Below are 15,216 nucleotides of genomic sequence, written 5' to 3'. Positions count from 1 at the left end.
TAAGATTCCCTGAAGTGTGTTTTTTCTTATCACAAAGCAAATGCTGTCCACTTGAATGTTTGGGTATTGTACTGTTCTTATTAGTTGTCACATTCACTTGTGACGCCTGAAGATGAAGACTTTTGTCCATAGATGTGCTCTGTCAGTATAACCCGAAGGCAAATCATTTAACCTCTGAGATATTTTTTCTCATTTATTAAATAAGCTTATATCTGCCAGGCCAACCTCACAGAGTTGTTGTGACATCCAAAGTACATAATCCATGATGAAGCACTTTGTTAAGCATTACAAATTGCAGAAGTTTTTAATTGTTTATATTGGTTTTTAGTGTGCTTTGACAAAAGGACTGTTTTATAGACCTTTCTCTTTCTTGACACAAGTGTGTACTCTGAAATTATATATTCTTCTAAAATGAAGATTATGCAGATGTCCTACAGATTTCTAATTTTTTTTCCTTAGATCACTAATGTGCTCAGAACTACTCACAAAGCCAGGATTAGAGGTGTTATCTCCAGCCATGGAGTAGATCTACTAACCACAGCAGGCCTTCCCAAGGAACGTGAATTTTCACCGCTTGCCATAGGATGACAGAAGGAAACAAGGGCTTTCCTTGTATGAGGGGGGTTTCTATGTATCAGGCAACGATTCTCCTTACACTCTGATCCCAGTTTCCTTACTTTATAGATTCCTTTACTAGACATAAATAACCATGGCCATACAAGAATGATTCTGACATTGTAAGAGTTATAATCTAAAATATTCTACCCCTTCCTACATGGTGGCTTTTAATCCTACTGAACATCAATCCCATTCAACCAGTAGCTCTGTTCTAATGGTATTTTTCCTTCTCTGGATCCTTGTCCTAATGATTTCACGTGCTACCCGATGCCACTGTGCTTTTCCATTCATTAACTTTACTGGCTGTTGTCAGTTTCAAACCTTATGTACTGTGCTTCCTGGGCTAAATGTTAAAGAGTTAACAAAATCTCTTGCCGTGCATGAAGGCTTCTTCACAGGCTGACTTGCCAAAAAATGACCTAACCATGTTTTTAATACCTCATTAATTTTACTCTTAATTTCCTCTAAGTGAAGCATAAAAAAATGTTTACATATACACATTTGAAATGAACAGTAATATGCGTCTTCTATCTCTTTTTGGCAATTAATGTTTCTATATGTATGTCAAATGGAAATACAGCCCAAAAGCTTGGGCTCTGCTTTCTGGTGGTACTATGTAGTATCACTTATCTGCCAAACATTTAACCATACCTGCTATTACATGTAGGCAATTCTCTGACTGAAGCCTTCATTTAAGCTTGCTATTTACCTAACATTCATTATACCTGTGTGAGGTTTTAGTTTCAATCTTGGCCACTTTATTACACTCTTTCCAGCAGTTAAAGACCCCTTTGATCATTCCTGAAGTCTCATGGGTGGGTTGGGGGAGGGGCTACTTCTCCTTTAGATTTAGCTCTTGGTAGCATTACACGTTTAAGCTACTTCATCCCTTGTTATTTCTTTATTTTCTTAAAGCAACAGCATTAAAACATTCCGCCTGGCCTTAGATGGCAATTTGTATCTCTTTTTCACTTTGTCTCTCAAAGACCCCCATCATGTATAGGTAAAATATTAATTTATTAGTTTCCTGATGACAAAAACTGCATTGGCTTTAGGAGAGGAGGAGGATAGGTGACTGTTAGCAGTCAACTATGTTCTGTCCTTGGTATCTGATTCACATGGAGCACTTCCTGTTTTGTTATGCATCCAACAATCAAGCTAACAAAGCACCATTGCCTTACACTATTTTTATTTTCCTGATGTTTTGGAAAATTACACTGATAGATAGACTGCTGTTGTTTCTGCTCTTTGGAGTTGAGTCACTACACTACTTTCCTACAAGGAACCCCATTGTTTATTTTAAAGAAGAACAAAGAAAGCAATTTTTCTTCAGAAAGAAAACGGTTTCTCCTGCAACTTGCTTTTCTCTATTTGACAGTATCCCATTGTTTAGCTGCATGTTTAAACTAAATGGGTAGGCTAGCTATTTTGTCAAGTCAGAGAAGGGATCCCAATTCCACAATTTGCAGTCATCTCTCCTATAGGTTTATAGGTTTCCAGATAAATGTTTAATCATAAAGAACAAATTAGCAGGGATAGAAGGACATTATTTAAGTGATATAGATGGGTGTTAGAGAGACACACAGCAAATACAACGTAATGGTGCTCAATCTTTCTGTATTACCAAGATTCTAGAAAAGTGCCAAAATATGAGTATGACATTTCAGAAGGATCTGCTTTGCAAATTCAAGTTGAAATTCAGATGCTCTTTAGTAATGTTAGTTTCTAATAATTTTTCTCTTTAGAAGAGATTCTCTTTGAAGAAGAAAAAATCATGTCTGCCTTCTCTAATGTCTGGGGAGAAAAATCTGTTTTATAAGCATACACAGACTAAAATAGTCCTTGTTCAGATACTAGCCTTTCCGATGGCAGTTTGTTCAACTTCCATTTGAAATATTAGAAGATTGGGGGTAGGAGGGCACCTAGCTAAAATTAATGTTTCTAGGGCCACATATCAAGAGATACATGACTCACCCAGTAAGGCCCAGGACTCTGCCTAGTTAACAAAACCTCATGATTCTGGTCCAGGTAGTCCAGGAGGAACCCTATGATAAAGGAACACTGGTCAACCAGACTTTCTCTTCTGGTACCAGGATGCAGAAAGCAGTTGACAAATTAAATCCTCCTGTGACTTCCCACTTCTTACCACCCAACAAACACGGCAGAAACCCAAAGCTTTTCTATTAACCCTTAGATAAACTTTATGCCCCCCTTTCCCCAATATAAATGAGAATTTTATGATAAACTTTACATTAAGCATTACAGTTTGTATTAAAATTTTTAGAGAAGGTCATGTCTCCTCTTTTATGGCTGGCAGTAGAAAAACACACAGCTGGGCCATCTTATCAAAGGTATCCCCCATTGTTAGAAAGCCCAAAATAAAGTGCCTGGGTGGCTAAGTAAATTAAGCATCTGCCTTCAGCTCAGGTCATGATCCCAGGGTCCCAGGATCAAGTCCCACACCGGGCTCCCTGCTCAGCAGCGAGTCTGTTTGTCTGTTTTCATCTTCTGCCTGCCGCGCCCCCTGCTTGTGCTCTCTCTCTCTCTCTGACAAATAAAATCTTTTTTTTTAAAGCCCAAAATACTATGGGGGGTGGTGGTCTCTACAAATGTACACAGTAGCTTATTTCAAGATGGATTCAAGGAACCAGAATCAAGTGCTCTAATACCTCAAGGAGGGGAACCAGAGTCTAAGGCCATCCAGTGAAAACTAAAGATGAAAGAAGAGCTGGAGATTCAATGTAAGCCATTGGGGTAGACAGAATTCAACTACCACAATGTTTTTCAGGATTTAACTTGCATAGAAAATATTCTTTTATAGAAATAAGTTAGAGGAACGCCTGGGAGGCTCAGTCAGTTAAGCATCTGCCTTCGCTCAGGTCATGATCCCAGGGTCATGGGATGGAGTCCCCACAGCAGGCTCCCTGCTCAGTGGGGAGTCTGCTTCTCCTTCTGCCTGTCTCTCCCCCTGCTTGTACTTGCATTCTCTCCCTCTCTCTGACAAATAAATAAAACCAGAAAGAAAGAAAGAAAGAAAGAAAGAAAGAAAGAAAGAAAGAAAGAAAAGAAAGAGAAAGAAAGAGGAAGGAAAAAAAAAAAGAAAAGAGAAAAGAAAGGAAACAAGATAGTAGGCAACTCTTAGCTCCTGTGATGCTTTGGTGACATAGATAAAGTACCCCTCTTTAAACAAACACACCTTTTTGGGATCCCCACTAGGAGAGTGGAATACATGTTCAATTTCAGTCCCCTCTTTTCCCCTCAGCCCAGGTTCCTTATGTAGGGTCACCTGCAAATCTTTCTGAACAGTCTTGCAAAGCATTCCCTTTTATATACATTCATCTACATGAAGGCAGGGTACAGATGATTCTCTAAAATAATGGAAACAAACATTTATTTGTGCTAGGTAGCCATTGCTTCAAAGGATGTAAATATATCGCAATAATACCTGACTTCAATCCCCGGGGAGAGTTCTATATCTGTGATTTTGTTCTAAAACACTTCCTTTTACTGGGAGACTAGGGGAATTTCCACGGGTGCTCAGGTGTGATGGAGAAGTTGCAATATGCCAGCCTCCTCAGCGGACTGCAGAGAGTAAAGGAGCAGTCCCAAGTGATCAATCAAGCAATGGCGGAGCTAGCAACCATTCCCTATCTACAGGACATCAGTCAACCAGAGGCAGAATTGGTGAGTGTTTTTCTTTGTTTAAGGCTTTCATGGGCCCTGGGCTAACAGAAGAGTGATATGTTCTGAAAAGAAAAAAAATTGTGAGAATCAATGTAGTCTGAGGGAAAACTGCCCAACCCTCCTGAGGCATTTTAATAAAGAAACTAGAAAATGTAGAAAGGTGTTTCTGTCTTTTATTTGCTCTCATCAACTAGCTTCCATTTTTATAGCAAGAATTTTGTGATGTGTAAAAGCATGGAAAAGGGCTCATTATTCATATCGTGGATCAGGCTTTTTGTTTTAAATAAAGTATAATTATAATAAATTATTTCTTAAACTCCAAGTTATGTTAATATATGATTTTCTTGTAAAGGAAAGTGAGAGGACAAGAGTAATTGCTATATAAAGACCAACCCTGCAAAATAGTCTTTAGAGTTTTCTTATTCATTTCTAGTGTCATACATATGTTGGCAGTGCAACACACACACACATTCACACTGGTACATTTTTTTTTTAAGATTTATTTAGAGAGAGGGAGCACAAGCAGGGTGAGGGGCAAAGAGGCAGGGAGAGAGAATCCTCAAGCAGACTCCTCACTGAACAGGAAGCCTGATACAGGGTTTGATCCCAGGACCTGAGCTGGGATCAAAGTCAGACACAATCGACTGAGCCATCCAGGCGCCCCCACACTGGTCCATTTAGATAAAACAGTTGTCTCATTGGAAAGGAAAATGTAGTTAGTCAAATGACTTTTTTAACTAAATTGACGAATGAACTCAAAAAACACAGAGCCAGTCAAAAATTAGTTGAAAGAATATCTCGGAGAAACAATCTTCAAATAGATGTGTATATTCTCACAATAATCAATATTAGGAATGATGGCTCCTCATTTGTAAAACTATTACTAACCCCTGTGAGGGCCATTCGAGGATAGGTAAAATTTACTATATATGGAGATCCTAATGGTTTATAGGGAAGGGCTCTTTACTTTGAGGCTTTGATTGAAGGTAGCCAAAACTAATTATAGACCTGAATTGAATTCACATAGCAGGGATGAGAACAACCCAAACTGATCACCTGTAATTTTCAGATAACTAAAGCAACCCTCCCTCTTGGAGCTTTTTTAAAGTTGTAACAAATTAATCCATCAAGAAATGAACTGCCAACATTTATAATGTACATCTGACCCTGTAAAAGGGTATTAAATAAATAGTGATATTCAGAGTCAGTATATAAAGTGGTCTGACTCGCCAAATAATAAAACTATGCGTACTAAAGTTTAAAACTATGGGGTGAGGAAAAGTCTATTAATCAGGGAATTACAAAGTCAAAACTGGCAAGAATACTTTCTAAACCTTTATGGTTCTGTGCAGTGGAACACCTTCTAACAGGCTAAGTGTTTATCCTACCACTCATAAGACATTCAGGAATGCAGTAAGTATGGAGTTTTCAAAGTGCATATTATAGCCAATTTTAGATGATTAATGCTCCTCTGAGATAAGAGGAAGCAAAGAAAATGCTAATTTAAGAAGCTGGCATAGTGTTGATCCTGTCTTCCTGAAAAGCACATTCAAGATTTAAATGAAAAAATACAGGGGAGTTTCCTGCACTTAGGTTTTTTAACCTCTTATCTGCAGCTTTTTTTTCCCTCTCTGGAAATAACTTATATTACTAAATATAGACAAAGAGCATCAAACTAGCATTATTGACATGTTTTACTCACATGTTAGTGTAATAGCTCACTATCTGAAACCTTGGAAAATAGATTCATGGACTATTTTCATAATTTATATGCCTACTGGAAAAAAAATTTAATGTCTATGGATTTATTTGTATAGGCCAAATATTTAAAAATCATGTATCTTGCAAGATTTCATCACCTTAAGTATTAGATTTTACTTTCCAACTTCCAAGCGTAGGTTAACCTAGGAAAATAAATCCTAGTAATATCATCTCTGGTGCTACATAAACAGGGACTGCTCAGTAGAAGAGTCTTGAGTGACTCAACCCTCCGCCTTCCTGCTTAAGCTCTGCGATATCTAACGTAGAGAGAGATCATCTGAGAGTTCACACTCTGATGCCACAGTGAACTGAGCTGGCATTTGTTCTTTTTTTAGATAACTTTCTTTTTCAGTTTGGATCATCACATGGCTTGATGCAGTTTCATTACTTTGCAGCCACATACGCAGCATGTGCACGGGATTGTTTTAACTTGGAATGTGGCAATTTTGGGCAAAGGGCGGAATTTTCTAAACTTGCCTTTGAAAAAGGCAACTTGGTTATTTTGAAATTTTAGAAAATAAAAGAATTGTAAAAGACTTTAAATGAGCTAACATCCTTTAGAAGGCAATAAAACAGCGCAATTTTAGTGTTGTCCTCGGGTGAGCTTTTGCATGATGCCTCGAATTATGATACATTAGCCTCAGGAGAAAATACTAAAATGCGTTCATGTACTACATGCCATTTCCTGAGTGAATTAACTACTGCCTTCATTCTTTACAATCCGAATCTGTTTTTTACAAAACGTCAACACTTACTACATTAAAACCTATATGTTTTCTACAAATTTTCAAGAAGAATCTTTTCATTGTTACAATATTTTATATCTGCAATAATACTTGGTAATGACTGAAGCAAAGACGAGGTGGCAGTGTTCATTGTCGGAAAGATGAGTAATAAAATCATCAGCGTACAAATGATTTTTTAATTAGGTTTTAATCTGTGTATTTAGAGAAGTTATTTCTGTGTGAATTCCACACTGATAATTTTTATCTTGGTGCCACAGCTGCAGTCACTAATGGCAGATGCTATGGACACCCTTGAAGGAAGAAGAAACGATAAAGAACGTGTGTGGAATACAATCCAAAAGGTAAAACTTTCAGCTGAAGGGAAAAGATATATTATTCTCAAAGAAAATATCCATCTTGGGTCAAATCTGTTTAGAAGATAAAAAGAAAAGAGAGCTCTTCAGGTTGTTTTATTGTTTGTTTTCTTTTTTAAATAAATGCAACTATCTCCCTGGAAGTATAACCAGAATCAAAATGGATTTATATAATGTTTCCTCGAGTCTATTTCTCCAACAGATTGTGGTTGTATGCTTTCATTGGTCTTCTTATGTTCAATTTTATATTCTATTTTCATTATCTGCTTCTTTGTTATTGGTTAATATAGACTTTTTAAAAGCCCTCTCATCTATGTTTTAGTCCAACACCCCCCCCCCAACACTTTCCCCACTTGAGGAGTAACGGCTACATTTCAGGGAACTACAAAGAAACTAGCACATTGATGTTTTGGGTGGAGGAGTAACATACTGGTTGTTAGAGGTAGAGAACCATCCCTTCATTGGCTACCTCAGTTAAATAAAACAAGCACAGAGCTGCACCTAGCACCAGGTACTCGGAAGACTCGTGGGACACTACAGAGCTCTTCGACAATGTAGAAGGGAATAATGTTGAGTCTCCAGTCCAGTTAAAGGCAATAAATTGTAGTCAATCTACTCCCTATTCAGTCTTGTCCAGTCATTTTCAGAACCCAAAAAGGGAGAACTGGTGTCAGATATGAGAAGAGCAAACCAAAGGAAACTCCAGTTTAAGAGGTAACAGTCAGCCATGATGGATTCTAGTGCATCTGAGGGAATGGGTGTCTTCTGTAATCAGTTCAGAGGCCCTATGTAAATGCATAGAACAGAAATGAACTGAACTCAGCCAATATTTGTTGACTATCTACTGTGCTGGAAGGAACACTGGGTGTTAGGAATATTGTGCTGGACAATACAAACACAACCCCTGCCTACATGGCCTTTACCATCTAGGAAAGAAAACAAGTACACAGCTACAAGTTTACTGAATATTATAGTTAAAAAGTAGATGTGCAATAATCTGTAGAAACCAATAGGGCAATAAAATCTGGTCTGAGAGGTCAGAAAAGTCATTTTGGAAGGGCGCCTGGGTGGCTTAGTGGGTTAAACATCTGCCTTCAACTCATGATCCAGGATCCTGGGATTGAGCCCCGCAACAGGCTCTCTGCTCAGTGGGGAGTCTGTTTCTCCCTCTCACTCTCCCTCTGTGGTCTCCCCACAACTTTTGCTTGTGCATGCTCTCTCTCAAATAAATCTTAAAAGAGAGAGAGAGAGAAAAGCCGTCTCTGAGAAAGTGATACTAATACATCATTTTAAGGATATGTAGTAGCTGTCCAGGTAAAAACAGATTTCTACAGAGAGGGCAGAGTTTGTACCAAGAGTGTAAAGAAAGCATGGCAAATTTGAAAACCAATAAAGGGAGAAAAACTAATGAAGGAGCAAGGAACATGTTTCAAAATGAAGTGCAGAAGCAGAAGTCAAATCACAGAAAGACTGATAAATTATGCTAAGGACCCAGAGTGTTTCAGAGAGTATTTATCTGGAAAGTGTTTTTTGATACATCTCTAGGGCTACAGTGGGAGAACAGATTGAGGAGCTACAGAAACATGGAGAGGTCAGTTATAAGGCGGTGGCTTGATCTGTGGTGGTGGGTGTACAGATGGAAAGAAGCAACAGTTAGAAGGAATGTGCAGGAAGCCAAATCTATAGGCCTTGTTCACTGATTGCATAAGGGAGTTTAGAGAACAGAATAAGTTAGAACAATGCCCAGACATTGGGCTTGAGCCACTGGGCAGGGCATGGGGAGAGGTTTGCTGGTGCCATTTACTAAGGAAGAATGCACTTCAGAAATGTAGCTTTGGTGGGTGCCTGGGTGGCTCCTTTGGTTAGGCGGCTGACTTCAGCTCAGGTCATGATCCCGGGATCCTGGGATCCAGCCCCACATCAGGATCCTCACTCCACAGGGAGCCTGCTTCTCTCTCTCCCTCTGCTGCTCCTCCTGCTTATGACCTCTCTCTCTCTCTCTCTCTCTCTCTCTCTCTCTCTCTCTCTGGGTCAAATAAATAGACAAGATTTTTTTTTTAAAAGGAGGGGGTAGCTTTGGGCTGAGAATATAAATTCAGAGTCCAGTCAGGAGACAGAAACCACTGCAGATATTTGAAAGGGAATCTAATATAAAGAATGGCACAGAAGAAGCAATTAAAGGGAGCGGCAACCACCCATTAGGGCTGGGAAGTCAAATAGGAGAGACTGAAATTATTAAAACTGGGAAACTTGAAGCAGGAACCACCCTGTGGACCAAAACTCAAGACCTCCCTCTAAGAGGCACTGCTAGGGGTGCCTGAGTGGCCCAATCATTGGGCGTCCGCCTTCAGCTGAGGTCATGATCCCAGGGTCGTGGGATCGAGCCCCACATTGGGCTCCCTACTCAGCAGGAAGCCTGCTTCTCCCTCTTGTGTTCCTCCTCTCACTGTCTCTCTCTCTCTGTCAAATAAATAAAAATCTTAAAAAAAAAAAAAAGAGAGAGAGGCCCTGCTCAACTGGTGCTATTATCTCCAAGCTTGGAGGAGGAATCCTGAAGGGTTGAGATCCAGGCTTCTGAGGAGGGGCCACTAACTCACTGGGGCTGATGGGAGGAAGGGTGGCAGGAGTGAGGAGGTAGTTATAATGGAGGTAATTCTGCAACTTTTGGAAAAACTAGATTCAACGGCTACTACAGAAAAAAGCATAACTTTCTGGGGCAAAGAAGCCTGCTAAAATGATGCTCGCAGGAACCCCCAGCAGACAGGAGATCAGCAAGTGAACAAGAAGCACCAAGTCCCTGCTTTCCCCTTTGGTATTGCAATATCCCTCTAACACCTCCTATTGACAGAGACTAACACCTGGCAAAACAGAGATGGGGTTTGCAGAGTTCCAGCTCCCAAGATAACAGAGCTAATCATAGAAGGGTGGGTTTGGAGTTAAGAGGCTATAAGCTAGTAACTGGCACAAAAGTATGTTGAACTCAGGGTGCTGGCAAGACATCCAGGGGGAAATACAGGAGTCTGGAGTTCTAGAAAAAAACTGAATAGAGAGAGATTTCTTGGTTGTTGGCAAATTGATATTAACTGAAATTATTCGAGAAGTTGATGAGATGACTGAGAAAAAACATTGAATAAGAAGAGAAGAGCACCTCAAGGAGTACATTTCAAACTTAGGAAGAGAACCCTGCAAAGGGGTCTCAGAGGAAATGGCAAGAGGAATTGGAGCTAGAGGTGAATCAAATGCAGTTCTGATGAGATTCAAGCAATATAACCAAATATCTCTGTTGGTTATAGAAATAATTTTTTAGCATAGGGTCAGTAAACTACAGCCCACAGGTCAAAACTACAGCCACAGGTCTATTTTTATAAATAAAGTTTATGGCACACAGCCATGTCATTCATTTATATATCATCTATGTCACCTCGGCCAAGTTGATTAATTGCTACAGAGACCGTAAAAACCTAAAATATTTACTGTCTGACCCTACATAGAAAAAAATTGTTGTACCCTGGTTTATAGCATTATCCATCCCAGAAATATTTACATTTGTACAAACTACATATTTGTATTCACAAATCCCAGTGATAACAGAGCAACAGTCCAATTGTGAAATTCCAAGGAGCAGCCAAGAAGATGGAAGAGAAATTAACATTCGTCCCTACCTGTCTCCATCTTATAGACAATCACCAATTCCACCTGACACTAAGCTAGGTTTTGATGTCCACACTCATAGGAATGCTTAGCCTGTGGTTTCCCACTTTGCCCCTATTGCAGTTATTTATTGTTGTTATATATCACCCCAAATATAGTGGTTTAGAACGATAACCCAGTATTATCTCTCAATTCTATGTATTGACCAGACTTGTCTAGGTGGTTCTTGCTCAGTGTCTCTCATTAAGTTCAATCAGGTGGCTTCTATGCCGGGGGCTGCCGTATTCTGAAGGCTAAGATGTACTAGACTACAACATGGTTCACTCATATGGTTGACAAATGACATCAGTCAACTGAGACAGCTGACTGGAGTGCCTGCATGCGGCCTCTTCATGTGAATTAGGCTTTAAACAGCTGGGCTCCTAAAGGAACTATTTCAAGAAGAAAGGAAATAGAAACCATCAGTCCTCTTAAAGGTTAGGCCCAGGACTTCTGCCATATTCTACTGGTCAAAATAGTTACAAACCAGTCCAGCTTCACAGGGTTGAAGGAATAGATTCCGTTTCTCCATGATATGTGCATTCGTAAAGAGAATGAAGTGAGAACATTGATCTTGGAGATAAGCTCCAGCAGCAGAGCTGTGGATCTCTGTCATGTGCCGGAGAATACCTGCAAGTGAGCAGGAGTCAGAATAGTAAACTCAAAGCATCTGAAGCTGGAACGTTGCAAAGCCACTCTACCCAACCATTAGGTGTCTAGAAAGTCTCACTGGTGAGCAGCCAGTCTTTCCAAATTAAAAGCCCTGGTAATGATCCTAGCTTTTTAAATGGAAGCTCTTGAGAGGTCTTTAGGAAGATGTGAATGGGAAGGAACAGGGTGCCAAATTTTTCCCAAGGGCTTTTAATTTGGTTAATGTGGCTCTACAAAGGATGATCATATCACTTTCAGACAATTCCGGTAGCAAGTAAGTAATTTCCTTTTACTGCTACAGAGTTAATTTGCATGTGCAGAAAAAAAATAATTAAAAAAAAAAACTAATTGTACAAGCTACACTGTGTTCTGAGCCCACTAGAAGTTGGTATCAGCATCCCCACCTCTGAGATCTGTTATCTGTAATAGAAACAGCTGTTGTACCTAATGAAAACACTTGGAATTTTCATCTGAAGCAGCAGAATTATAGCAGCACCTCCTAGTTGCACGTACTTAAAGGGTCTGTCAGAATCCCCATTACCTAACACAATTTCCAGGGCTTCACTTTGTTACAGGTCTATAAAAAGCCTATCAAGATGAAATCTGATTCATGAGTGCTGACCTCCTGTCTACGTTTTTTTTTTCTTTGAGATTTCTCTAGGAACCCAGAAAAAGAAAGGAGACAATTGTGTTTTTTCCCAATTCATCAAAACTAAAATATATTCTTTATAGGGTTTTAGGAGAGTGGTTTTTGGTTTGGTTTGGTTTTATAGAATATTTTCTTTCTAGTAATTAACTCAAGAAAAATATAGGTACGTTGGATAAGCTGTGGCAACACAAAATAAGCATTTTGTGTGTTAAAAAAAAAAAGCATATTTTCTTATGTTGGAAAGTCCCATGTCACAGCAGGACTCTTTAACAAGGTTTAGTCCATAACGACAACAACAAAACCCTAAGAAAACATACACTTTTGAATATCCCAGAGGTCTTGTTATCATACTGCTCATTCATGCACGCATCCAACCTTTACTGGGATCTCCTGTGGGTCAGACAGTGTTCTAGACATTGGAGATATAGCCATGAAGAAGTAGTGCCCTCATAATGTTTGCATTCTAAAGTAGACACTGAATTACTGCAAGTAATATACAATATGTTATAAGTAATGAGTGCCGTGGCTGGAGGAAGCAGGAAAGGAAAATGGAAAGTGCCAGTGATTGCAACTGCACTAGAATAGTTGGGCCAGGATTCACTGAGGTGATGCTTGAACAAAAATCCGAAGGGAATGCAAACCTTGCAAATACCTTGTGAAAAGCATTCTAAGTAAAGGAAACAGCAAATGTAGAACCCCAAGTTGAGAGAGTACCTGGCATGTACAAGGGACTATAAGGAGGGCCAGGGGACCAGAATAGAATGAACAAGAGTAACAGAAGATCAAGTGAGCAAGCAGAGGACACAGTGCTTTGTCAAAGAGAAAAACAAAAACACTCTAAGCTGCTGAGTTGAGACTAGATTGAAGGGGGTGATGGGAGAGTCAGAGAGACCAGCTAGTAGTTTACTGCAATGATACAGGAGAGTAATTATGATGGCTTGAACCCAAGTTCGGATGGTTTCAATCTGGAACCCAAGTGGTAGTAATGGATGTGAGAAATGGTCAGATTCAGTCTTCTATCCAAAAGAAGACCAAAGGCTTATTTAGAGAGTGGCTAGAAAAGTAAAAAACCACCCCAAACAGCAATTTGGAGACCTGGGCCTGTTGCATATTAGCTCAGAAGCCACTTCCCTTCTCTGGACCTCAGTTTTTTCATCTGTAAAGTAAAGATATTGAACAAGAAGATTTTAGGTCCCCTCTCAAGTCTGAATGGATGAGTCTTTTGAAAGCCAGACCATCAAACTGAAGAAATAAGAGTCAATGCTTACTAAGCTCTCAATATGTGCCAACACTCTCCCGTATTCTCTTTACATATACCAACCTGCTAATCCTTGCATGAGGTCAAATGTTTACTTTATTAAACAGAGAAGTTCAACAGTTTGCATTGATCTGCACTTGATCTGACCCTAGAGCCTAAACTCTTTCTTACTAGAAAGAGGCAGCCTGACAAGGCCCAACAGACCAGCATCGTTTTACACATAGATGAGCATTTAGGTGTGAGGCCAAAAGGGGAATTATGGTGACTTCCAACTAAAGTGAAATTTGACCATAAACTAGAACAGTTTGATTGTCTTCAATTCTCAAAATAAATTTCTTTCAATCTGGGCCTAAGGAGTCACTAAGCAATTTTTGGTGTAGTCTACCTCTATCATCCTCCAAATAGGATCCTCATCCTCTGGTCCTTAGTTTTTCATCTAGAACCAGAAAGGGTACAGAATCTGAATCTGCAAATCCCTGACCATTAATTCAGCTCCCACTCATGTGACCTTGGGCAAGTCACAACCTTCTGAGAAACGTGTTTCTATCCTTACCACCTTCAGAGTCTGATTTTATGTTACCTTGCATTGAATCCTAAAGCCCATTAAAGCTTTATGAACTAGGCCTGAAGATAAATAGAAGAAGTCTTTAGAAAAAGGAGTCTTTAAAAAAAAAAATCATGTGCCAACTGTTAAGTTGGAACATTCCTATTTCTTCTCACCACAAAATCAGTTAAGAGAAACAGTTAAGTAGCACTCTGTCTGCAACTCAGAAGAAAAGTTCTTTGTTCTTCCTTTACAAAGTCTAAATTTCACATTGAGGAGATCAGAATTTAATCTGGTACAACATAAAATATTGTCTTATTCTGATATGCCTCTGGATCACTGATTTGAGACTAAATGAGGAGAAATGAAATTTTGTTATTTTAAAAGTAATGAGGGAAATACTCTACCATGTAAACATGGTCCTGTGAATTTTCATGAAAAGAAATACTATTTTAAAATTTCATCAAATATTATAATGTGGTACATCACAATCTTCAATGAATTCAACAAATGGAGTATAGGTGGATATCTTTGGACCATCCATATGAACTTGTTCAAAATTATTTAGCTTTTTATGTCCCCTTTTGTCTCAAAATCTTAACTTGTAAGTCATATTCATCATCATACAGACATAATATTCATTGATATACTAATTTGGTCTTTTAAGATGAAAATGGGATAGAATTGTATGTCACTTAGCAACTCTGTTCTGTTCAAGGCTGTTGATGTAGGCAGAGCAAGCAGGGGAGAATACAAATCTGGGAGATGGGCCAGGGGCAGTTGGTTGAGGAGGAAGAGAGAAGAGCAAATTGGAACATTTTATTTACTTTCCACATCAGCATTCAAACCTGAATCCTTCCAGAAACTCTTCTGAGAGAGATTGCACATGCGGCACTATCATTCATTGGCCAGTCATTTGGGCTGACTAATATGCGGTTAGGGCATGCAGTTGTGTCTCTCTGAAAGTACCACTGGCTTTTCAAAGATTCAGCAGCCGTACTACTCATTTGCAAAGCAGTTTTTCCAGCAATCAGGCTTTTCCTGTGTGTCTTGTTCTTTAAGGAGTCTCTACAGATTTATTGCAATTTGATTGTGAATCTTCTCCGCTTCTGGTTATAGGCTTCCTCATTAGCATATCCCCAAATTCCTTTACAGTGTGTACTCTAAGCACTGCTAAGCAGTTCTGTCCATGGTATAATGCAGACTGTGTGGAGAAACCCAAGCACTCTTGTTGCTGACCACACTGGGGAGAAGGGCAGGGA

General features: G+C 39.3%; 1 protein-coding gene across 1 annotated transcript in view; it reads left to right on the top strand.

The window, feature by feature from the left end:
• The window catches only part of SPATA16 (spermatogenesis associated 16), a 245,971-nt gene that overhangs the window by 203,185 nt on the left and 27,570 nt on the right, over positions 1-15,216 (top strand). Inside the window, exons 10-11 of the mRNA XM_047730665.1 lie at positions 4,138-4,302; positions 7,067-7,150. Of these exons, the coding sequence (XP_047586621.1) occupies positions 4,138-4,302; positions 7,067-7,150 (249 nt within the window). The remainder of the gene's footprint in view (positions 1-4,137; positions 4,303-7,066; positions 7,151-15,216) is intronic.

The sequence above is a fragment of the Lutra lutra genome, chromosome 1 (assembly GCF_902655055.1).
Source record: "Lutra lutra chromosome 1, mLutLut1.2, whole genome shotgun sequence".
Lineage (NCBI taxonomy): Eukaryota > Metazoa > Chordata > Mammalia > Carnivora > Mustelidae > Lutra > Lutra lutra.
The sequence above is the reverse complement of the archived record's forward strand: the minus strand, read 5'-3'. Positions and strand labels throughout refer to the sequence as shown.